General features: G+C 35.9%; 1 protein-coding gene across 7 annotated transcripts in view; it reads right to left on the bottom strand.

The window, feature by feature from the left end:
• Nucleotides 1–61: 61 nt before the first annotated feature.
• Nucleotides 62–27348, bottom strand: part of NFAT5 (nuclear factor of activated T cells 5) — a 132220-nt gene continuing 104933 nt past the window's right edge. For 5 of the 7 annotated variants that reach the window (XM_036897787.2, XM_036897789.2, XM_036897791.2 and 2 more), the window contains 6 exons: nt 25164–25296; nt 18373–18459; nt 12333–12481; nt 9141–11604; nt 8254–8497; nt 62–7808 (listed from right to left, as the gene is read on the bottom strand). In XM_036897787.2, the coding sequence (XP_036753682.2) occupies nt 8262–8497; nt 9141–11604; nt 12333–12481; nt 18373–18459; nt 25164–25296 (3069 nt within the window). In that variant the 3' untranslated portion in view covers nt 62–7808; nt 8254–8261. The remainder of the gene's footprint in view (nt 7809–8253; nt 8498–9140; nt 11605–12332; nt 12482–18372; nt 18460–25163; nt 25297–27348) is intronic. The other 2 variants (XM_036897788.2, XM_036897790.2) reach the window with 1 other exon arrangement.

The raw sequence follows: 27348 nt of genomic DNA, 5'->3' as shown, positions 1-27348 counted from the left end.
CATGCATGTATACAAATTCATTCACAAAGTTAAGGAAAAAAGACAGTTACTCACTGCAAAATGAAAACTTTCAATGTTTTATTTTTGACTGCAGCTGTTTACAGAAATATAGTTGCGAGTATACAAATGTTCCAATAGAAGCAAAATATCTTTTTAATATTTAACAAGTTATCACAGATAGCTAAAAACATAGATGCAAACGAAATTCCCCCAGAGAACAAACTGAAAATATCTGGTGTTAGTGCGCTGAAATTCCAACTATGAAAGCCATATACACAAAAATGTAACCCACATATCATTGCAAGACAATGGAAGAAGGCAGTTCAGTGGTTGATCAGTGTGCTCAAGCAAATAAAATTAAGTAAAATATTTAAATGGCAGAATGGTAACTAAACCACTTGAGAATAGGTTAATTGGTATGTATATATTTATTAAAAGACTAAAAAGAAAAAGTCTTGAAACTCAGTAAAAGTTGTCCTAAAAAGTAGCAACTACTTGGAGCCTATCAATTAGAAGTAAGGGAACAAGATGAGCAGATACACTCAGTAGATCAAAAGAAATCAGCTCAATGTCACTTTGTAGCTACTGAAGTCATAAACTCTTCAATGCAGGACAGTTCTTTACTGGACACATCAATCTGATTCTAAAGCTACTCTCAAATATCTGAGTGTGTGTGTGTGTGTGTGTGTGTGTATGTTGTCCTGAGGTTCATTAGCTAAAATAATAATAATAATAATAATAAGCAATCCCTATGAACTATTTCAAATCAGGCAAATTAATTCTGGAAAAAAAGAGAGATGATTAAACAAGGCCTTTAAAAGAGAGATTACAAGTTGTAATTGAATAGAGTTGTGATAGAATGCTTTGGGTACAGGATTATATTATGCAATTAAGTGGGGAAGAAGAGAAAGATAACAACAAAGGAGGAATGTAGCTAGAGCATCTCCCAATAGTTTACCTATGTATTTGCCAGCACCAATGTTTGTAAAGTAAGCCACTTACATTTCCACTGCGAGTGTTAAGCAAAGACAGCAGTGGTGATTTTTATAAAGTGAGTATACAATTATTTTTATTTTGAACTGTGCATTTTTCTTTCATGAGTTAGTAATTGATGATTTGTAAACAGTGGGAGGAAGATTAGAACAATTATGAAGGTGCTGAATTACACAGGAAGATTTAAATGAATGAATAAATATACTTATCTTGTGGTTAGTTTATATTTACCATGATGCATACAGTGCAGAAGGGAGAAATGCCCAAATTATATAATGTACTGTCTTGAATAAAAACATTTATTTATATTATTTTACTTTAAAAAATAACTCTTGTCTGCAGCACAAGTTCCAATGACAGCTATAACTCTACTGCATCAGTTCTCATACAAAGCAGCCTGCTTTTAAAGAAGTTTTATCTATTAAAAGAAGAAATTTAATAAGGTGCTTTGTTGGCCTGGCCAGCCATCTTGTTTAATATCTGGGATACAAAAATAAGGAATGACAGGTAATTTTATTCTGAGAGTTGATCTAGCTAGACCAAAATTGTGGTCTGCTGGTAAAGTAAGAGGCAATGAAAAGAAAGCTTGTATTATCACTGCCGACTACGTACCCAGTTTATGGATAAACAGAATTTAGCACCAGTCCATTGTGTTAGCTACTTAAATGTTGTAACAGTTAAAAGAAATATAGAGCATTGCACCTATATATTTAAATAAGTCATTTAATGTAAACTTTTTAGTAAGTGGCAAGAAAATACCAAACCAAGTTAACTGAATTATCTGTAACTAGACCAATTGTATATGTACATAAAATATACTGTATTTCTATAGGCAGCACTGAGAATTATCATTGCCAGTAAATGATTATGAATAACCAGGTTATATTGAATTTACATAAAGAACAATGTATAACTGAATCTGCATGAGCAAAAGAAAACTTTCTAGATCTGACTGTATATAGTTTACACCAGTGGTTCTCAAATGTAAGTGTCCATCAGGATCACCTGGAGGACTTGTTAAACTTCAGACTGCAAGGTCCCTCTCCACAGAGTTTCTGATTCAGTATTTCTGGAATAGGGCCCAAGAATCTGCATTTATAAAACTGCATTAATAAAACTAGTTCCCAGGTCATACTGGTGTTGGCATAGGACCATACTTTGAGAACCACTCATTTATATACACCATATATGCAGAAAACTATATAGTATGATGTTCTTACTAACATGACACAAAATATAGGAAGAGGGCTGGTTTTAATTTACTCTCAAACATACAGGTTAGTAAGCTGAACATTTTAATGTCTCTAAATGATTTGCTGATGTAGTCATTTCCTCTTACTGTCAATTACATTTCAAAGGCTTAAGTCCAACTATACATTTTAGAAAACATGTAAAACTTATACCAAGTTGCTATCCAAAATAAGAAAGGACATAAATAACCTAAACACTTAAGAAAGATGTATTCTTTAAGAACAAATCATCACTATACAGCATTTTTTACTTCTTTGGAATAATTAAACTGCATTCTATCTTTAGGGTATTACGAATATTGCATAAAGGTTTGCAGTCTTCAGTGCCACTAAGTCACAGAAACACTCACCTGGGGACATCAGCTCTGTCTCAAAGCTACTACTATCCTAACTGCCTGTTGTTCATGGCCCTTTCTGTAGGCACTACAGCTGTGGTAAGGAGTTGGAAATAGGCAAAATTAACAAAAACCAGAGGGACACACAATCCAACTCTATTTGGTTGAAAGGAATTATTACCTTAGTTCTAGAGGGACTCAGATATAACTTCTTCATTTCTTTTGATACTGTTTTTCATAGGCAGATAACTGAGGTTCTGATGGGCAAGAAGTACACTATAATGAATTTCTTGGCTCTGTCTAGTTTGGAAAAACTGACATTACCAGGCTTTACCTAAACCATGTGCTAGTGATTTATTTTCACCCATCTAACTAAGGTCTGAGATGCTTTAAACTCTTCCTTCCTGAAATTTAACTACACACATTTATGTGTATGGAGTCTTACAGATAGTAAAATCTTCATTAGCATTCAGATAAGACAAATTTAGTTAAGCTATAAAGACTAAAGAGTACATTCTGTGATCTTTTACTTACCCTTCTTCAAAGGAGCAATTCTAGCAACGTGTCTTTTCTGTTACTCTTATGCCAAAGGGAGTTAGAAACTTAATGAAGTTGTCTTCTATGGTGATCAAGAAATAGAAAAAGAATGACTAAATGGAAAAATTGAAAGTTGGGGCCTATTAAAATCATTTATGTGTTTTTGGCAATACTGAAAATGAAATTACAAGAAAGGAGCACTATCATGGTAAAAAGGCACTTACAAGCATTTAATCTAGATATAAAATATTAATTTAAAAAAATTTCCTGAAAGTACAGTAAAAATAGAATTTTATTAATAAATGAAGCTAGAATAGCATGAAAAAAAGGAATTAAAGAAGTAATCAGAGTACTGCGACAATTCATAAATGATACTGTAGGTACTATTCTGATACTACATTTATGGACATTAACTCCATGATTTAGCTCTAATGACACAAGCAGAGAGAAAACCTCTTTTTAATGTTTATGACAGTCTACTAACCTGCTCACTAGGGTATATACTCCTGAGTTATTTTCCTAATAAAGCTGAACTATACAGTTTTTCTCACTGAGTCCCTCCATCTGACCAAAGGCATGCAGATACAACACGGCTGTCTGAGGCATGAAGCCTGTGGTCATGAAGCAGAGGAAAGCTAATAGGTTTCATTCAGTTTTCAATTAAAATCAGAAAAAAAAATCAACTAGGACTCAGATATTAGAACAGTAATTTTCACCAGAAAGATGAAAAACTCTCAAATTACTCTTAGTGAGTATTTATACACCATGCTGAATTTGAGACTTTAATTCATTTTTCCAAAACAAGTGTCTATAATGGCTTAAACGGTCAAAAGGAATTATCTTAGTTCTAGAAGGACTCAAATATAACTTCCTTCTCATTTCCTTTCACACCATTTCCCCCAGGTAGATTAACTGAGGTTCTGATGGGCAAGAAATATACTATATTGAAATTCCCAACTATCACATATACAGTATCACAAGAGAAGGAATGAAGAAGAAAGGTCCCTCATTAATACTGCTTCTACAATAAACAAAGCCCTTTAATAGCCTGTTCCAGGGCGACTGCTGAAAACAGATTTGCATTGGTTAAATAACAAACAATATAATACACTAATTACAAAGGCAACATGATACAATTCAGATGTAAAATATGACTTCTAATTATCTTCTCCCATGTTGGTGTGGATATATAATGGAATGGCAATAAGGAATAACACACACACACACACACACACACACACACATATTAGCTCCAAGAATTAATGTGAGTTGCTAAAAGCAAGAACAACTGAATATAACAATATAAAGGAATAAAATGTGGTTTATTTAGATCCTTCTGCCTTAAATAAATTTAGTAACTTCTTGTTTCCAAGGCCTTTGCTGGTTCAAGGAGTCTCTCTCATACGTAGCTGTAACTTGTAACAGTAATCAGGTAACTGCGTTATTAGCACAAGTATCAACCACTGCCCACTGAGCTAACTCTTTAATAAGACGACAAATACTTTTTGTAACCAAACTGTATATTCAGAATGTTGTACTTAACATTGACCTTTAGGGGTAAGGAACATTTAACAATATTAAAAAAAAAATCCATCATTATTGAATAAGAATATGGTAGCATAGCACAGCCCTTGTATAAATAACCACAAAATTCATGAAAATAAAAATTGGGTTTTCTGCCTCCATCCAATCAAACCACTACAGTTCAGGTGTATGTTCTGTTCTAAACTTAGATATTATAAAACAGAAAATTGGTCCCTGGTGACTTGGCATTGGCTATCAGCATTTTACAATGATAAACCTCTTAACAACAGAACAGAAGTCAGCACACAAGCCAGTCTTCTTGCCACCACTTCATCCATAGAGTTCACAAACATCCTAATTGAAACTTGGTGAATAGACTTCCTGAGTCTCCTGTGAAATATCTTAGAAAAAATTTCAGAAAACTCAGAAATAAACTTACAGTATTTTATTCCTACTTATTATTATACCTGCTGGGTAAGCTTTCTGACATTAGTGAACCCTTTGCAGTTAGAGCTTTACATTTTAAAACTGAAGCACTGGATTGTGTGGCTGGTCCTTCTCATAACCTGAACTATACTGGGTAATTTCCTGATGGGGTGGGGAGGGAAGAGAAATATTAAGGAAAATACTTTTGGTTCAAAGAATTTATAAAGTAGCTTAGGATATTACAAGATGGGGGAAATGTTATTAAAATTACAAACATGTTTTTTTTTAGTGTCTTTATAAATAAAAGGCATAGAATACAGAAAGCCAATTAATAATAACAATAACAACAATAAAATATTAAATATATAGTGAGCAAAGACTGAATGGCTCATTCTTGTGAAACACCATTTGATACACTGCCTAGATAGGTTTCTTTACTCTAGCATTTCGCTGAGTGAAAGATCCAGCAAACATACAGTAAGCTGCCTTTAGCCCACTAATAACATCAAGGAACTGCCTGATGGAATGGCCACAGATGAACAGGTCATTTGTTTCAAAAGATACTTAAATACTCAATAAAGACATAACAAACCCCACCCCCCTCACTGTTATCAGACGCCACGTTGTGGTAGAACATGACAAACTCACAAATTTACCACAAAAATGTGTGGCAAAAAAAGAATAGTTTATATATATGTATATATATAAATTTCTATATTTATGCCAATGTACTCACTCAGTACAAATAGCAAAATAGTATACCATTTCCTAAATACAAAATATAGCTTTCCAAAAAAATGAAACACACATTAGATATAAACCATCCAAAACTTGAACGATTGAAAACTGTATTCAAAATTAAATGACCCAGAGTAGGTCTCTTTCTGAGAAGTTCCCTTCATATCGGCAAGAAGCCTGTACTACTGAAAACATAATTCAATGCCTCTCAATCAGAGAGAGAAAGAAAGAAAGGGTTGGGGATGGAGGAAGAATATGAAAACAAAGAGAAAAAACAGATGAGAAGAGCACATTTAAAGAACCAAGAAGACCATCACAAAAAGGGGGAAAAAATCTGGCTGTATGAACAAAACCAACACTACGATTCCACAAAGTTCAACTAAATGTATAGAAGAAATAAAACAAACAAACAGAAAAGTAGCCTTCAACAACTAACAGGCTATTTTTTGTATACATAAAAATAATAAATGAAATGGAAAATAACAAAACATCTTATCTACATACAGAAGCCACTAACGATTTGGCCTTAACTGTATTAACAGCTTTCTACATGCCAAAAAGAAAGTAAGACATGAGCATGAGTCCAGACAACAGGTTGTGGTGAGAAGCAGGCATCCCACTGGTGGTGAGAACACCCAAAACTGTATAACTAATGCTATAACTGTGAGTTCTGGAGTGTGTTATTTTGCTCTCTATAAACGTAACAAGTTAATTCTTCATTTTAAGTCAACAATATGACCCTGTAAAGCCTATGGCTTTTGGGAACTATCAGATAAGTGACCACTTCAAACTGTAAAGCACTGAGGTGACAAGTGAATTATACTCACTGCAGCTCAGGGAAAAGTGATGTTCCAAGACATTTTATCTTTGTTTTTTAATTAAAATTTACAGTTTCCTATTAGAGGGAAAAATTTGAAGACTTCAGAACAGCACCGTTCATGGCTGGAAAAAATCCTTATGTCTCAGGAATCAGCTCTCCTCATTCCTGAAAGGGTATTCCCCCACCCCACCTGTGCTGCAGGAGTTGCTGGGTTACCCCAGATCAGAGTGGCTTTCCTTTAAGTTGCTACAGTCACAATGCTAGCAGTATATAACTAATTGTCTAAAATAAAGTGAAGAAGAGGGCAAGAGCAATATAGATGAATATAAAAAAGGGAACACCAGGGTCCAAGAGTAGGATAAGAGGACAATAGACTCAAATTACTCTGTCAGTTTGAACTACTGTAGGAGGATATCAGAACATAATTTACCATATATTATTCCCCTTCATTTTTTTATAGAGCAAAATATTTTTTTCTATGCACAGTTATGGCTAACTCCCTTTAAAGAAACACAGGGAATTAACAACTTTGAAAAATAAAATCAATAGCATTCCAGCTGTTCCCAGTTTGTGGGTTGTCTGCCTTTCTGATAAAGAGGCCTCTTATTGTGTAGAACTCTTAATATGCTTACTTGTCAGAATGTCACCTGTTCAGTTTCTCCATAAAAACTGAAAAAAAGATTCCTTCACTTTGGCCAATAGCTGTGCTTTTTACACTGAAAAATGACAGCCTTAGTTATTATTTGAACTTTCCTTTTTCAAAAGCCATTACTTGACTAAAACAATGCAGGAAAGAAAATATGAATGAAGAACAGAAGTAAACATGATAATATGAATTATTTTCTAATAGCAATAATAACTGAGCAGTCCAGCTTTTGAATGTGAACTGTACTTTTAAAGAAATAGTGCCTAGGAAAATAGCAACAATTAATTCTGTCAGCTGGAAACTCAGGTTCTCAGTCATCACTGTTATTAGGAATATAAATATGAAGATGTTAACAATGGTGGCCAACCACTGCAACAGGCAGCACAGGTGTGCTCTTTTGCAGTCAGAGTAAAATCTATCCATTTACTCAATCACAGTTTTTCATAGTTTGTTTTGTTGTTAAAGTAACAGTTCAATAATCCTCATGGAATCACAAGAACTCAGGACATCTTGGAATCAGGATTTTCTTCATGGAATTTCTAAAAAAAGAAGAAGTTTAATATAACTCACTAGGGAGGGAAAGCACTTATAAAGTTCCTGTCAACCTCAATGATCTCAAAGTATATTATAGTACTATGAATGATATTTTATATTTATACTTCCATAGACATTTATGACTCAGTATTTATTTCTCTGAGGAAGAAATAAGACATAATTATATTCAATATACAGTACATTCATCAGCTGTTCTGTCATTTCAAGGTAAAGAAGCTTGCGTAGAGACAGAAGGCATGCCCGAGCCTAACAATACAACCATGAGCTATCAGAGGAATATATTCAGAGTAAAAAAGTAGCATCTTGTGAGAAAGCTATTATTTTAAAAGAGTACAGTCTAGACAGTGTTATAACTTTACTCCAAACTTCTAAGAATAATAAATTTATTGATGCTTTTCAGTAAGAAAGAAGCCAAAATACAACACTTACATATCCAGTTAAAAGGAACCAGTCAAGTTGTTCCCTTGGTTTTGCAATGAAACAAGCAAATCAATCTTTTCGATGCTCTGGTTGGTGTTTAGAGAGGATGCCAGCGGAGAATTGTCTGGCATTTGCTGAGAAAGAAGTGCTGTCACAGGTGTCTGGCCCTCATTTTGTGGTTGACCTGGCTGACTTATGGCCATCAACTGATCTGGCAATGGAGCTGGTCCAGAAGTTAAAAGCTGACTACAGTCTGCAGAAACATTTAAAATAGAGAAGCTATCTGAGTAGTTACTCTCTATTAAGATTCATATGAAGATGTTTATTAATTGCTGGGGGAAGTTCAATTGTGTTCACTCAGTACAGAGGTACAAGGACGCACCTGACAGCCCCCATAAAGGTTTTTACCTAGTGGTACTAGAATTCATCTTAGGTTCCTTTGAAGCAGTATAAAAATCTAACTTTATTAGTTACCCTAAGTCCTATATAATTTCTTTGGCACATAAACGTTAAAGATGGGTTTCTGCCTCCTTGGGAACTACTTACTTTAATTGTCTGAGATCTTTTCTGTCATTTTTATTTCACTTTCCTTTCAATTTTACAGCTTAAAATGGCAAACACATACATTTATATACATTACCACATTTAATCCTACCCAATACCTTATCAAGTATGTCATATCACCACCATTTTAGATGTGGAAATTGAGGCTCACGTACGTCAAACAACGTGCTTAACATTTCATAGTCTCTAAGCAGGGCTGGGACTTGAACTCAGTTCTGGTGACTACAAGCTGCGCTCTTAACACAACTGTGTTTGCTTCCTTCTAATAGAAATAATCTCATCATTTCAACAAATACCATTTAAGAAATGAGAAATTAGAAAGAGTTTCTTACTATTTTGAATGCCAAATAAGAACATTCCTGAAGTCTGCTGAGATGAGCCAGGAGAATTCTGTAGTTGGTTTATTGTGCTTCCTGTAGTGTTGTGAAATAAAGTAGCCTGTGGTTGAGGTGAAGATGTGGCTCCCTGGATTCCAGGCATGTTGTTCTGAGGGGAGTAGAGAGGAGACTGTTGCATGTCTTGTTGGTTTATGCTGGTCTGCAGTGCAGACATGGATGCTGGAGAGAGGAAGAGTGTCACTTGCTGCTCTTGAGAACTAGGTGACCCTTGGACCAACTGAATCTGAGGAGAGCTGTGGAACAAGGAGGTCTGTGATGATTCAGACTGGGGCGGACCTGGATTCTGAAGGGAGGAAACTGTGGGCTGGTTCTGAAACTGCATGGCCTGCTGCTCTTGATTCAATGGGGCCATGTTATTTTGTTGGTGAAAAAGTGACTGGTTCTGCTGCTCCTGGTTCGCCATTGGATTCTGACTGGGGCTGAATATCATGGCTGGTGGAGGTGGCTTCTGGGACGCCATGGTAGCCATGGTGTTCTGGCCACTGAATAAAATGCTCTGTGGCTGTGGTGGCTGCTGCTGCTCCTGGGATGCAGAGTTACTCTGGATGCCAACTATTGAGTGCTGTGGCTGGAACATTGCTCCTTGCTGACTCTGAGGCATTGGATTAGGAGGAAGGGAGCCCAAGGACACCTGGGGCTGAAAAAGACCTTGCTGGGAGGGCTGTGCCTGTTCTTGGGAAAGCATAGGGGTCTGGATGTGTGATATTGGAGCCTGCTGTTGGAAAGCAGATGGCTGCTCAGTGTTCGATGTTGACTGAAGTGGAGAAATTGAGTTTTGAGCTGCAAAAAATGAAATCTGTTCTTCCTGGGCTACAGTGTTAGTTTGAAGATTATTCATTGGACTCTGGGAAAGAAATATATTGGCTGACTGCTGGTCTTGAGGAACAGAAGAGCCCTGTAGCACAGCCATGGTACTTTGGGAGTGAAACATTGGAGGCTGCATCTGTTCAGAGGAGGTTGTAGAAGTCTGACTGTGGATAATAGGACTTGGACTATGAAAAATAGAACCCTGAGTTTCCTGGGAAAGGTTCTGAGCATCGGCAATAGGATTTTGAGGATGAAAAAGTTGAGCCTGTGAATGAGAAGACTGCTGCAAAAAATTCCCAGATTGGAGGGACATCATCTCATTACCCTGCTGGAATAAACCATTACCTTGCTGCTGGGTACCACTATTCTGAACACTCATCATACTTTTTGTAGATGAAAAAAGGTTAACTTGGGGTGGATTCTCCCCACCGTGTTGCATCTGGACCATGGTCTGAAAGACACTGTTCTGAATCTGTTTTGCTTGTGCTCCAGTTTCTTCTCCATCTCCTGAACTTGATGTTTGAAACATGGTAGTGCCAGGGGTTGCAACCTGCTGTGTGGGGGTTGTAGTAGTTTCATTTCCAGAAACTGCAGGAGGAGAAGAGAACAGCTCACACTGCATTTGCATGTCCTCACTGGTAGATAATGCACTCATCATATGGGAAGTCTGCTGGTAAACTGGAGACTGCTGGAGGTTCCCACTTGCTGACGCGGTGGAAGGAAACAACTCGGACTGAATCTGGGCAGCGGCCTGGCAGATGCTCTGCTGCATCTCCATCACCATGGCAGCCGATGACTCCATCACCTGCTGCGGCTGCTGCGGCTGCTGGCCTGACAGGGTGCTGTCAGTCTGCGGGTGAACACTGTCAGCTCTCCCAGCTATCAAGTTATCTGGCCTGCTATGCACTGCTGGTTCTGCTGAGGAAAACATTCCAGGGCTTACACTATTTTGAATTTGACTGACTTGTTGAAAAATGTCTGCACTAAGCTGCTCTTGAACATTCTCATTACCATCTGGAGCAGAAAATAAAACTGAAGATAACTGTTGTTGTGCCTCTAAAACTTGTTGGACCAAGTCAACATTTCCACCGCTGCCAGTAGCTGGACTGCCTGTGAAACTTTCTGCTTGCAGATGCTGGATTGTATTCTGTAGCTGACTCACACTATTTGGCGATGGGAAAATGTTTGAGGACATCTGCTGCTGTAAAGTCTGTGTTTGTTCTTGCAGCGGTGACTGCTGCTGCTGTGGCGCCTCGGTCAGGTGGGACAAATTAACCACTGTGCCATCTGACTGTAACACCTCCCGAGGCTGACTTTCTCTCGTCTGAAACTGTGTAGCCTGCTGCAGTAGTGCATCACTGCTGGGCAGCTGACTAGAGGCAGAAACTGCTGGAAAGGTACCAGGCTGTGAAATATCCTGTGTTTGGATAGTTGTCAGGGTCTCTGGGTTGTATGCCTTGGGCTGAATCTGCTGCTGCTTTTCACTTTCAGAAGGTAAGTGGGAAGATGACGATGATGAGAAAGACCCATTTCCTGCTATGTTAGAGATATTTTCTAATGTTTGTTGGGTTGATCCAACTGTCTTTGTAGCCTAAAAAATAAAAATCCCCAAGTAAAATATATACATAAATGTTAAAAATAAGTTCATATGATAACTTCAAAAAGTATTACTATTCTAGAAACACATGTATACGCAGGACCAACTTTCCACTTTATTTACTGGAAAACAGGTGTACGACTATGATACTCAATGATAACATGGTATCTGGTTATTGTCAGGGTATTTTTAAGTAAATATTAAAAGAAAAGATGGTCAAATAAGTAGAAGGATGATCAACTATTGATATTTTAGCACAGTGAGAAGGCATTAACTCTCCGGTTCGTGAATTAACAGTACATTAAAAAATATCTCCATTTTGTGGATCATTGGTAACTTTATAGGGGGGAAACAAGTGAAAAAGGGAAAGGGAGTTATAGGAAAGACTGAAGAAAAAAAGTAAAATAAAAATGACTCTAATTTGAAAATGCTAACCCAGCACTTTCATCAATATTCCACATCTCACAGGTCTAGCTAACACATATCTCCTCCCTTGTTAAACATATATATTGGAAGTCACTTTGCAGGCTACTTATTGGAGTCTAAAAGCATTCACTCTGAAAGCAAAATTCCTTAAATGCATCCAAAGAGAAACAAATGTGAAGGAAACAGGAAAAGTAAAAAGCACAAACTTGGGGAAAAGAAATGAAGCCCCCCCAAAATACATATAGCAATTTTTGTATTTGAGATTAAGATGTAGGGCACTAGTCAATGTAGCTCACCTTAAAAATAGGGGAAGATCTTTTTTCTGCTGTTATTTCCATTGGAGTAACATCTTCACTCTTAATCATACTGCTTGATATGAGCGGAGTGATCAGAGCATTAGGAAGAATATTCACCTTATCTAAGTTACATCCAGTAGTTTTCATTGCTGCATGTGCACACACACACACAAAAAGAAAGTAAGTTTAAAATCAGTAAAACATTAACTATTTCATTCTATAATGTGCTGACTATTGGTCATGACTTAAATGTCTCTTTTTTGATGCTATCATGGTAACACAAAATTCAAAACTGGTTTATCAAAATGTGCTCTTCCTTTTTCAAGTAGCATTAACTTTAGGACCCCTGGTAAGAGCCCGAGAATGCAGGTTATAAATCAACAGGCTCGAGCAGTTCAGTTATCAAGTTATAACTACCAGGACCCTTTGAAGATGCCTTTACACTGCTCAACACTACCAGGTTATATTACAGGATACAGCTTAGAAATCTCCAGGAGATTACAACTGCTCAATTACAACTGCTACCTTCTCCTCTTAGCATATGACTGCCTGGCAGTATAAAAGTCAAAATTTTTTAAGGGCTATAGAACTGTCTAAACATTTCTCTCCTCAACAAATCTTAAGCTTTTCATTAGAAAAATGCCAAGTAACCAAATAAACTTTGCTTTTCCAAATTAATGTCTTAGAAAACTTCAATTTGCTAACACATTTCTCTTTTAAACAGGACTTTGAATTTTTTCTTTTCAGAAATTTAAGGATGATTTTCTTAGATTTTTATCAATTAAATTTCCAAAGCAAACCACCAAGTACTTTCTACTTCCTACTACTACAATTTTCAGTAGTTATAATTTTATATTAAGAGGCAATACCTAACAGATAAGGTAGATTCTACCATTTAGTTTATTTTTTCTCTTGATTCCTTTTCTTTTCTTTTTTAATTCACCACCCACTCCTGATTCCTTCCTTTTCTTTCTTTTTTTTGTCTACTTAAGTGCCACTGGCACTTAGTGGAGTCTACTGATGTCACCAATGATAGACTTCTAAACTGAACACATAACCAAATTCTGATTTAAAAATTACTTTGAGAACCTATGGAGAGAAATATGGATTCCTCAGAAGGTATAGTTGTTTAATTTCTTAATTCGATACCGATATTTTAAAACGGTATATGGTACATGAACAGGATAGCTAGATTCGTAAATATTTTGATTTAAAAATATTACTCAAAACTTTCTGGACTTACTTCAGCTTGTCTCACAGCTAAGTGGCTAAGACAATTCTCAGGGAATTGATTATATTGAGGGAGGGGAAAGTGCTCACTTAACTTTTTGTACTCTATGCTTTATTACTCTGAGAACTGGATCATTTACTCATGGGTTCTCTGGACCTATTTTCACCCAGGTTCTACCAATACCAATACAATTCAACTCACAATCCAGTTTTGACTGAGATAAAACTTCAGATTATGCACAGAGAAGGCAGTTAAAAGCATTCTAACACAACTGAAAGACTCACAAGACAATTTGAAAGACTACTGTGTTGTCTTAAATTGATCTTGTAATGTTCAACTACTTTTCTGGATTTTGAATTATGTTAGAATGTGAGAGCTCCATGAGGGCACAGACTTTGTTGTTGTTGCCTGATGCACAGTAGGTAATATTTGTTGAATGAATGAAGAAATGAATAACTACTCTTAACTTTTATCCCAATTTAGTTTGTTGTGGATTATTTGGTTAATCTTATAATGCAGTGTTGCATATTTTTATTAATAGTCTTCCGGTCTAAAATATTCACTATCTAAAGACAAGTTTATATTACAGTTCAATTAGAAACTGCATATAAACATCCACTGATAAATAAATGTATCACCTACACAGTTACTGCTTAACAGACGTATAATCAATTTTCCTCCAAATTTATTTAGACAGTAATTCTTATTTTTTCCCCTTCTGGAAAGTGAGAATAGGTGGAATAAGTTGAGTAAGTCTTTTACTCCTCCTGAAGAGACCAGTGACAAATAAGTATGTCTACTGGTGTAGACAAATAATAAAGGACATTTTGTCTAATGCCCATGCAAAGATATGTCTTTCTATGGCCTGAAACAATTTAGTTTTCTAAGCCCTATTTTAGTCTGCTTGTTGTTCTAGCTTTTCATGAGCTCCAGCTGGAATCCTACTGTCTACAGGAATGGATGGTGTTTTCCTGGGCTGCCTGGTGTCATTAGGAGGGGCTGAGGGAATGCTGGACCTGCAGGAAGGAAAACATTTCTCATGGTATGTTCTCTGGTCTCCTGACACGAATGGGCTTCCCATTCAATTTCTGCTGGTGCTTCTGGGGTAGGGAAGCACCTACATGGTCTGCCTTCTGCCACTGGGAGGGAAAGGTCAAGAACTGAAACTGGTCAGAGGTTTGGGAGCCCCTGGGTCTGGTTCACCTGCTACTGGACTGTCTTCTATCACTGGGTGGAGGATTGGGAGGCACTTGGCCTTGATCTTCTCCTCCTTGGTGGAGGGCCAGAAGCTGCCTGGGCTAGATCTCTGCTGTTGGAAGAAGGATACGGAGACAGCTGGTACCACCAGTACAGGTGGAGGGGCCTGTGTGCTACTGCCTGGTGTGGGGTGGGGAATGGATTGGCTCCCTGGGTTCTGCTGCTACCATTCCTGTAGACAGAACTCCTACTGCTGGCATATGTGAGGCCTGTATTTTGGCCCTCTTGGGTTCTACTGTTGGCAGATTGGGCCCCACTGCTACTTGGCAGGTGTGGGGCATGGGGTGTGTTGACCCACCCAAATTCTGCTGTTATTACTACAGGTGTGGGTAGAAGATGGGTTGGACCCCAAATTCTGCTAGTGAGTCAGCTGCTGCTCCTAGGTACGAGTCATCCCACTAAGTCTCTACTGAGCTTTCCCTTCCTGGTCTTTTAGCCAAAGAGAGCATTTTCATGCTTATTTACCGATTTATTTTTTGTCTGCGCCTGTGTCAGTGCCCAATTCAGATAAAAGGGAGATAAACACTCGGTGTGGTTCTTCAAGTTCCAAGGTCCCTACCCAGTCCTCTTTCCTCTATATTTCAAGTTCTCTTATGATTGTTGATTATTTCCAAGGTATTTAGTATATTTAGAAGGGAGGAACAAGGAAAAGTGAGTTCATACTATCCTGTCTCAGAACCTACAACTTAACGGACCTGTAAACAATACTAAATGGCTTGAGAGATGTTACCCTATCTTTTCTTCCTACATTTTCACTATGTATTTATTGAGCCCTTACAAAGTTCCAGACACTGTTCGAGGTTCTGGGGGTCCAGTCATGAATAAGACAGATAAAGTGCTACTACCTGGAAATTACATTTTAGTAAAGGAGGAAAAAAATTACAAACAAGTCAAGTCTACGTTCTACTTAGGGGCTGGGGGAGAACTTTTAAGGCAATTCAGAAAACCCAGAAGGTAAATAAAATAGATATATGTAAACATCCCAATATCAATTTGTATTTTGTGAAGAAAATTGGTATTGATAGTTTATGCTAAACAAGTTTTAAACAGTTATATTTTCCATCCATGCCAAATATTAACAAGTTTTGAAACTTAGAACAATCTTTACTAAAAGTTTGTTGTCAGCAAGCAGCATTTTAAGTACAAATATGTTTATTTAAAATATGAATTATAGGGGAGGAAATAATAGAATGAAAAGAATAAAGAGTTTTAGGACAAATCTAAATTGCAACCTCTATCAGTTACTAGCTATATGTCCTTGAATCACTTAACTTCTCTAAGACTCATCTGTAAAATGAGTTGAACTAGATTATCTCTATGCTTGCTCCAAGCTCCTAAACCTTTTCAAATAGTTGTAACCAGTTAAAAGTATATGCTCTTAACTATTTTTCACACTCGTCCATTAACCACTCCTTACAAAGCTGAAACCGAGAGAAGGCACATCAATATTTTACCTCTAGGGCCTAAACTTGCATCATAGAATCACTGAGCTACCTGTCTAGAATTTATACTGACATCTACCTGCACCTATATAGATACAGAAAGTTACTAATAATATTTCCAGGAAATTGCTAACAATCATTCATACTGTACAATTTATCTTCCCATCTGCACTACTTTTATGTTAAAGATATATACACAATTGGGTAAAACTGAAGATGAATCACAATGTTTTGGACTTAGACTGAGTATTCACTGAGTAGTTGTGCAGTTATCCTCCTCATGACTATCCGTCCCTGCAAACCCTCTCCAAGGAATTGGGAACTTATTTCAGAGTAAAAGCTTTCAATATCTAGCTGTAAGATCATATTTGGGTATCAAATTCTAAATCTTATTGTAATTGATGGCTAGTCACAAGAATGTTACTTTTAAGATTACTGCGATAACACAAATTTAAAAGTCATTTATGTTGCTCAGTTTCATCATTAAAGCATACCTAGTTTAATCTCCCAGATGGCACACTGGCATTTTACTAAAAATGTCAAGTGCAAACTTTAAACTTTAAGTATTCAACTTTATTTTAAATCTTCATGAAATTATTTTGCCATGATTTCCCAGTTGACAAAACTGTCAAAATAGGAAAGTCTGAACTGTGAAAAAGAATAATATATATGTGTATTTCTTATCCATTTATTTAGGCTTGTATCAAGATTTTGATTAAATGACAAATCATTTTATTACTAAAAATTAAACATAGCATTTAATACCTTTCAACCTTCAATTCACAATCTTATATGAGAAATTTCACTTTGGATCAGATTAGTGTTCTACCAGTCTGATATTCTGGGAATGGAGCATCAAGGAATTTTTGGAGAAAAGCATGAATGCTTTAAAGTTGACAAAGGATTGGCTACAAATGTCCGTTTCTTTAATGATTAATTAATTATGGTATTATTCATCTAATAAACATGGTTTGAATTATTTTTGCTTAGATGTGTTACCTTATACACTGAAGCTCAACCTACCCTTTTCAATCCTAGCTAAGTGACCTTGGGCAAATTATTTAACCTCTCTGGAACCTGGTTTCCTCATCTGTGAAATGAGAGTAACAAATTACCCACATCACAGAGTTTGGAAGATCATGAGATAATGCAGACAAAAACTATGTATGACATATTGCTTAGCACTTAATACATGTTCAATAAACAATAGATATGGTTATCCATAGCACAGATTTGTAAATTTTCCTGTAGTTCAACCATATAATCTTGGCAGTTTACTTACTAGTGCAAACTACTCACTAATCCACTCTGGAAGTGTTTATAGTCAGAAATTATAATGGCAAGCTATATTGGACACATTATATATGTAAATGCTGAATTTTACTCCTGACAATACAAAAAAATCCACTCTATTTGACAAAACTTACAAAGCATATTATGCCCCTTAAAAACTAATTAATTTAATTTTTAAATTTAATTCAAGAATTTCAAGGCAGAAAAACTTAAGTAAAAGCTTGAATTATAGGAATAAATCAATGGCTATTACGTAACTGACATCTTCATAGAATGGCATAAAAGCATCATCAAGTACCACAGCTGTATTAGGTATCTGCTAATAAACTATTCTACCACCTTATAACATTCTGAAGATAACTTCATTGTCTCCTAGAATTGGCAGGGGAGCTAAATAAAAATGTCAGAAGAATGACAAATGAAGAACCTAAAGCAACTTTTTAAGTATCTACAGTTCATATTTACGTTGCCTCAGTCTCAATGTGAAGTACTAATCTAATTGGTAGCAAGAAGTTTATAGACTATTTTAGACACATTACTGTACTTTATATAGACTTTTACAATTTTTAATACTGGAGAATGAAAAACAAAAAACAAAAATCTCCTCCAAAATAACATATGTTAAAAAGAAGTTTTTATATGGTACATGAAGGAAAATATCAAGCTGGGAAACAAGTCTGTATTCACATTTACTTTATAATATGCAAGATACCCTGTTAAATGTTCCAAGTACTAAGAGAAAACAAAATATAAGGTTCGCTAGAGAAAACATACAGGATCGCCTATTTATAATTTTTGAGAAGAATCAACTCAGTACCTTTCATGGCCTCTTCAAAAGAGCAAGGTCTTGCTGGACTAGATATTTCCTTCTTCACATTTACATTCAAAGTGCTAGCTGCTGCTGCTAGTAAAACAAAACAAAGACTAATGTATTTATATAACCTTATTCATCAACAAAATGTGTATCTTAAAATTCTTTAATTGCCATCACTAAATTATTTCTTTAGCAGAAATTCTAGGTTGATGAGTTTTTATAACCACCAGTCTATCCGGTAAAATTCACTAATCTCTAAGTGGACAGAGCATATGCTCAATTATCAAAACAAAACAAAAGAAAAACAACAGCAATTTAAAAAAAGTCCTTCTTGTTAACAGTACACAGACTAACGATATCTGATGAGCAGAAGATTGATATGAGACTTAAGTTTATAAACTCTAACACTAGCATGAAAAAAACCTACATAAATGATTTATTTAAAAAATACTGATTAAATGATGCTCAGTGAAATAAGCCAGGTGGAGAGAGACAAGTGCCAAATGATTTCACTCATTTGTGGAGTATAACAATAAAGCAAACTGAAGGAAAAAAACAGCAGCAGACTCACAGACTCCAAGAAGGGACTAGCAGTTACCAAAGGGAAGGGCATGGGGAGAGTGGGTGGGGAGGGAAGGAGAGGGATTAAGGGGCATTATAATTAGCACACATAATGTAGGGGGGTCATGGGGAAGGCAGTATAGCACAGAGAAGACAAGTAGTGACTCTACAGCATCTTACTACACTGCTGGACAGTGACTGCAATGGGGTGTGTGGGGGGTACTTGATAATACGGATGAATGTAGTAACCACAATGTTGTTCATGTGAAATCTTCATAGGATTGTATATCAATAATACCTTAATAAAAAGAAAAATACTCATCAAGAAACATGAGTCAATTGAGCTAAAATTTTTTTTAAAACTGTGATGAACATACACAATCACTAACATTATAATTATTCTTTTTGTAAAGCCTTGGAAAAAATCATCTTTGCTATTACTAATGGAGACTTGCTGAGCTATTTTATCTAGTTATATCAAGTATAACTATTACGACAACTTTAAATTTAATGGGTATAAGGAGAGATCAGTTCTGAATGATGAAGTTAGACAAATTCCAAATAAACAGGTTCTTCCTTACAATGACTATGTAATAATTTTATTTAGATTTTCATTTCTATTTTTAATGTACTTATTTTATATTCGAAATGTGAATTATGTCAGCTTATTTTCAATTTCTTATTCTTGACGTGACAATATGAAATGATAGTTCTAAAGAGACTATAAAGAGATAGTTAATTGTGAATAAAGAGACAAAATGGACACATCTCCTAAGAAAGAAGTTAAATAATTTATCTTAGCAGGTAGCATAGGGGGTCCAACAAATGCTATTATAGGTCATTGAATTGAAATAGAAATCCACAGACAATTTTAAAGCATAATATTAATTATAATAATTGTAGATTTTAAATAGAAACTAAGCTTTGAAAAAAACCTTAAACTTCTACTTTTAAATCAAGTTTTAGTTATTTGTTTTTAGAGCAAAAAGAATATGAATAAATATTACATCCTCCGTTTCTTACTGGAATCACTATTGCAGACTCACTGTAAAAAATACCTAATGTAAAGGGATGAAACTAGAAATAAATTACACAAAGCAAATGAAGAAGCCCACAAGAACACGGAGGCTTAATAACATACTCCTAAATAATCAATGGATCAATGACCAAATAAATACAGAGATCAAGCAATATATGGAGACAAATGACAACAATAATTAAACACCACAAAAACCTGTGGGATGCAGCAAAGGCCGTGCTAAAAGGGAAGTATATTGCAATACAGGCCTACCTCAGGAAAGAAAAACAATCCCATATTAACAGTCTAAACTCACAATTAACAAAACTAGAAAAAGAAGAACAAAAGAAGAACAAATGAGGCCCAAATGCAGTAGATGGAGGGACATAATAAAGATTAGAGCATAAATAAATAAAATCAAGAAGAATAAAACAATAGAAAGAATCAATGAAAGCAGGAGCTATTCTTCAAGAAAATAAACAAAATAGATAAACCCCCAGCCAGCCTTACCAAGAAAAAAAAGTCTACACATACAAACAGAATCAGAAATGAGAAAGGAAAAATCACTAAAGACACCACAGAAATACAAAGAACTAGGAGAGAATATTATGAAAAATTATATGCTAACAAACTGGATAACCTAGAAGAAATGGACAACTTTCTAGAAAAATACAACCTTCCAAGGCTGACCCAGGAAGAAACAGAAAATCTGAGCACACCAATTACCAGCAATGAAATTGATTCGGTAACCAAAAAACTACCCAAGAACAAAACCCCTGGACCAGATGGCTTCACTGCTGAATTTTATCAAACATTTAGTAAAAGACATAATACCCATCCTCCTTAAAGTTTTCCAAAAAGTAGAAGAGGAGGGAATACTCCCAAATGCATTCTACTAGGCCAGCTTTACTCTAATATCAAAACCAGGCAAAGACATCACAAAAAAAGAAAATTACACACCAATATCCCTGATGAAAATAGATGCAAAAATATTCAACAAAATATTAGCAAACGGAATTAAAAAACACATCAAACAGATCATCCACTATGATCAGGTAGGCTTTATTCCAGGGATGCAAGGACGGTACAACATTGGAAAATACATCAACATCATCCACCACCACAACAAAAAGGACAAAATCCACATGATTATCTCCATAGATGCTGAAAAAGCACTGGACAAAATTCAACATCCATTCATGATAAAAACTCTCAATGAAATGGGTATAGAGGGCAAGTACCTCAACATAATATAGGCCATATATGACAAACCCACAGCCAACATTATAATTAACAGCAAGATGCTGAAAGCTTTTCCTCTAAGATCGGGAACAAGGCAGGGATGCCCACTCTCCCCACTTTTATTCAACATAGTACTGGAGGTCCTAGCCATGGCAATCAGACAAAACAAAGAAATAAAAGGCATCCAGACTGGTAAGGAAGAAGTCAAACTGTCACTATTTGCAGTTGACATGATATTGTACATAAAAAACCCTAAAGAGTCCCCTCAAACTACTAGAACTAGTATCGGAATTCAGCAAAGTTGCAGGATACAAAATTAATACACAGAAATCTGTTGCTTTCCTATACACTAACGATGAGCTAGCAGAAAGAGAAATCAGCAAAACAATTCCATTCACAATGAGTTATCACCTCACACCAGTTAGGATAGCCAACATAGAAAAGACTAGGAACAACAAATGCCGGCAAGGATGCGGAGAATGGGGAACCCTCCTACACTGCTGGCGGGAAAGTAAACTAGTTCAGCCATTGTGGAAAGCAGTATGGAGGTTCCTCAAAAAACTCAAAAATAGAAATACTATTTGACCCAGGAATTCCACTCCTAGGAATTTACCCTAAGAATGCAGCAGCCCCATTGAAAATGACATATGCACCCCTATGTTTATTGCAGCACTATTTACAATAGCCAAGAAATGGAAGCAACCTAAGTGTTCATCAGTAGATGAATGGATAAAGAAGATGTGGTATATATACAAAATGGAATATTATTCAGCTGTAAGAAGAAAACAAACCTACCATTGCAACAACATGGATGGAGCTAGAGGGTATTATGCTTAGTGAAATAAGGTAGGCAGAGAAAGACAAGTACCAAATGATTTCACTCATCTGTGGAGCATAAGAACAAAGAAAAAACTGAAGGAACAAAACAGCAGCAGACTCATGGAATCCAAGAATGGACTAACAGTTACCAAAGGGAAAGGGACTCAGGAGGGTGAGTGGGAAGGGAGGGAGAAGGGGAATAAGGGGCATTACAATTAGCACACAAATGTGGGGGGGCGGGGGCACGGGCACAGGGAAGGCAGTATAGCACAGAGAAGACAAGTAGTGACTCTATAGCATCTTACTATGCAGATGGACAGTAACGGTAATGGGGTAAGTGGTGGGGAATTGATAATGGGGGGAATCTAGTAACCACAGTGTTGCTCATGTGATTTTTATATTAATGATACAAAAAAAATACCTAATGTGATTTCTGTGTCTTAATAAACTGAAGTAAAAAAATTAAAGGTACATCAACAGTTAAGCAAATCCTCAGTGACTAACGCAGATAAAACACAGGTTTTAGAGCAGGCACCTGCGATGTATTTTTGGCAGTACAGACCCAGAGGGCTTTAGAGTGGCTTGTGTCTGGCACAGTGTGGAACCAGTTTATGTTCACTTGAGCCCTTGCCCCAATCCTACTTTCAGACCATGTACCAACTACCCAAGATCCCCAAATCTGCATAATTACTCTAGACTATGTGTACCATTTGAGGCCTATAGGATGGACAGAGTTTGGAAGCACTGGCTGGTGCATCAATGCCCTCCAGGTATAGCATGGAGCTTGGAGTGGAAAAAGAAGGGTGGCAGGCCCGGAATCCTTTTCTCATGTTGTCATAGTCCAGCTTGGAACTTCAAGCATTCTGGAAATCCTAACTTCAAATCTGGCTTTCCATATTGTTAGGAGGATTTTTGGTAAAATTAGGACAGCAGGATATATTTTATTTAATATTTGTAACTTTTAAATATTTAGACAAATGGATAACAGTTGCCATTTCTACTCTGACTCTTGAATATTAGGATGGGCCTAGTTTAGCTGTTAAATCTATAATTGTAAGAATTAACGTTGTGCTTTAAAATTGTCTGGGGATGTCTTCTTTCGATTCCCTATATATCATTTTCAGACCTGCCAAATTACTTAACTCATTCTTAGGAGATATGTCCATTTTGCTTCTTTATTCACAATTATCTATCTCTTTTGGTGTTAATTATGCACCATTGAAGGAACATTCAAATGTTTAACCATAGTCGCCAGAGGAATCACAAACAGCAACTAGTTGATCATGATGATAGTACAAATTTTCTATAATCAAGCTTTTCTGAAATCATATTCTCTCTCCTGCACATCTGAAAAGATGATCACATTTTATAAAATACAAAAAAGTGAAATTATGGGAAGACATCATAAAGGCAGAAACTGAACCATTAGATCTTATTACAAAGTTTCCCTATTTGTTCACTATGAGTTTCTGAGAGTGTGCCTCTACTTGATATACAAAATTTGAGGGAAAAACTTAAAAGCATAAAAATATGTTAATGATTGCTTAAATATAGCTAATTAGAATGGCCTTTAAAGCAGAGGACTTAAACGCTGTTTTATTTGGCAATTTATCAAAGGGAAATTTCTAAAAATCAGCATTTATCACTAAGAAATGAAGATTCTTAGTGCTGATGTTACATTCTTCAAAGTCCTAAAGTTCTTTATAATTAATCAATAAAAATAGCAATATCTCAGTATTCAGGATAGCAAGAATCTTAAGGCTATTCCCTGACACACACATACATACACTTCCTTCTTCCCTTTCAACAGAAATGATATATAAGCTCATTAAGAAAACAATTCTCACATGCTAATTATGCCATCTTTCTCCCCACACAAGTGAGTTCTTCCTTACACAAAAATTAAATCTCAATATTTGGTAATTAGCAGTTACTAAAGTGTCTTAACTACCATTAGTTTTAAATTAAACTTTCTTGGAATTTTGAGGCCCTCCTTGAAAGAAAACAATTAAATACTTGGTTTGAATATAAACCAATCTTTTCTATTTTTGTTGAAACCAGTAAATTATTTCTTAACTTTGTCTTTTTTTTTAAATCTGAAATTCTATTTGTGATCTTTTATTCTGAGACAAATTCTTAGAGTATTTCATTAGTGCTATATACTATGGCATACTATTGTAGCACACTGGTGGAAAATAACTCACAGTGTGAAATTCAGACATGATCTTAAAAGGGAATAGATACAATGAGTGACAGAAAGTAATGATCAAGCCTAATTATAATTTTGTCCTAGCTGCTGTTTACATCACTTTTTGTTGCCAGGGCTTTCTTTCCCTGACACTTTGTATTCACTGAATCCTGAACTATTTGGAGAAAACATATTAATAAACTTATAGACATTGAAGAACTGCTAATTCTGAAGTATGCCTGAGACTGGAATGAACTGAACCAATGTTAAACATAGCAGAAACCAAGCCTTAGGTCAAAGGGACATGTGAACAGCTTCCCTTCCCAAAATGTTCTCTTTTGAATGAATGGAGGCAAAAAATTCTTAAGATACTTCTTACTCAGATATCTATGAACTTTTAAGATTTCGACTGCTCTTTACTGCTCTGTTTTCTAAAGCATCTATTTTACTTAAATGTTTAAAATTATATTTAAAAATTTATTAACCACCATTCCTGGTATTTTTTATTAAACAAAATTAGAAATGTTACAGGCATATAACTCTTTGTGATTTTTATCACCTATCACACCAAGCTTATCTCTCACCTCTCCCAAAATGCATCCTATAAGATGGCCAAACTATTAGCAGTTTCGCAAAGTTGTCACTTTGACCTTTCTACAGATCAGAGGTACTCAATGAATGGTGGTTCTTACTGAAGAGTAACCTGTATAACTCTGAAGAGTCTGACTTCAGAACATTTTTATTCCTAGCTTTTTTTACTACTAGTACATAAGGTAGAAATGATTCCCTTGATAATAAGCATAAAAGCAGTATTTGACAGTCATCTTCTTAGGGAATAATGCCATCCTCCAAAAATACCAGTAGCAATTCATCTTAGTGCACAACTTATTTATTTATTGGTTGGCTGATCTTCATATCCTTCCAAAGAACTAGAAATTAGTAGTTCAGAATTTTTTTTCAACATACCTGGGTCTGGAGTGTAAGTGAATGGCTGAACATCATGAGATCTTCCAGCATTGGTCACTACATATATTCCCACTGATACGGGCAAAGTTATATGCTGGTCATGATATGGGGGAACTTTCACAATAAGATGATTCTAATTTAAATAAAGAAAATTACAAAAGTCAGAAAAGCACCAATATTTAAATTAAAAATCTGAAGTAAAGTCTTATTAAAAAATATGTATTTTAAAGCTGGGGTTCACAATTAATCTTACAATTGCTTTTAAGGTGAAATCCAAATGTTTTACAATAGCTTACAGGGTCCCTGCCCTGTCAACTTTCTCTCACCCCATTCTTCCACAGCTTGCACATTAAGCATAGCCACACTGACCTTCTCAGCCCATTTTTAAAACATTAAATCCATTTTTACGTCAGAGCCTTTAAAATTTGCTGTCCTCTCCCACTGGAACATACTCCTTTACCTCTTCAAATGGCTAGTTCCTTATCCATTTTCAGGTCTTATTCAAATGTTACTTCCTCAGAGAAGGCTTCTCTGTCCATCCTATGTAAAGGAGCACCCCATCCCCTGATCACATGATCCTGTTTATCTCTAAAACAGCACTTACCACCACCTGAAATTAGTGATTGTGTTTTTTGTCTCTCTTCAAACACAAGATAAACTCCATGAGAACCTAGGATGTTTTGTTCTCCACTATGTATCCACTGCTAAGCATCTTACAAAAATACACTATTTGTAAAATAAAATGAATATACTTTGAAGCAAAAAATGTCAGTTACCATATATTTTGTAAAATCCTAATTGTGAGATGTACATCACAACACAGTTCACTGCTTCCTAAGCACTTTAATTCTCAATTAAAGTCAAACAGGGTTCAGTTTGTTCAAAACCCAATACTTTTTTTTTAGAAGAGTAGCAGAAGCATCTATGCAAGAAAAAGAGTTCAAAATGCTTCATTAGTACTTACTCAAAGAGACTACATCTTCTTGGAAGATATCATGAACCACACTGACTTACTCTCTTCTTCCCTAGTACATTATAGTAATGGAATTAGAGGGGTAGAGATTTTGCTTTCTGTATTGGGGATGTGATATGCAGGAGGTCAATGCTGACAGCTGAGAGTGAGTGAGTTTGATGAAATTTTTTAATTTAATTAGACTACAGTTGGTTGACTCAGCTGAACAGAACATGTGACAAAGGAAGCCAAGGCCAAGGTTTCAATTTTTGAGCACTTTATTCATTTCTAAGCTATGTTAAAATACTCTCTGCTATAGTCACATTATAAATAAACAGCTTTTGATTTATGCCATTAGCAGAATGACTCTTCTATTTGAAAAAATCATGTTTTCAAGCCAGGTGGAAAAACACATATATCCAAATAACTGCACGTTTGGTTCCAGATCACGGCAATAACTTCTTCCAATCAGCATTTTATCTCTTCAGTTTATCAGTGTTGTTGCTTGTTAGCAGTTTTCTCTTTTATACTGCTGCATTATTCTGTCCTTTGAATGTTCTACAATCAATCTATTCTGCTGTTAAATGACTAAGTTATTTACAGTTTTTACCTATTACAAAAATACTGCTTTGACTCTTGTACAGACAGACCTCAGAGATATTGCAGGCCACCACAATGAAGCAAGTATCACAAGAAAGTGAGTCAAATTAATTTTTTGGTTTCCCAGTGCACATAAAATTTACACTATCCATACTGTAGTCTATAAGGTCTACAATAGCATCATGTCTAAAAAACAATGTACAGACCTCAATTTAAAAATACTTTATTGCTAAAAAAAAATGCTATTCATCATCTGAGCTTTCAGGAAGTCATAATTTTTTTGCTGGGATGTTGATGGTTGCTCCATGTTGATGGTTGCTGACTGATCAGATCAGCATGGTGGTGGCTGAAGGTTGGGGTGGCTGTAGTAATTTTTTAAAGTAAGACAATGAAGTTTGCCACATCAGCAGACTCTTCCTTTTATGAACAGTTTCTCTGTAGCATGTGATGATGTTTGATAGCATTTTACTCAGAGTAAAACATCTCCCAATATCGAGTCAGTCCTCTCAAATCTGGCCATTGCTTTATCAACTAAGTTTATGTCATATTCTAAATCCTTCATTGTCATTTCAACAGTCTTCACAGCATCTTCTCCAGGAGTAGATTCCATCTCAAGAAACTACTTTCTTTGCT

The sequence above is a fragment of the Manis pentadactyla genome, chromosome 15 (assembly GCF_030020395.1).
Source record: "Manis pentadactyla isolate mManPen7 chromosome 15, mManPen7.hap1, whole genome shotgun sequence".
Classification (NCBI taxonomy): domain Eukaryota; kingdom Metazoa; phylum Chordata; class Mammalia; order Pholidota; family Manidae; genus Manis; species Manis pentadactyla.
The sequence above is the reverse complement of the archived record's forward strand: the minus strand, read 5'-3'. Positions and strand labels throughout refer to the sequence as shown.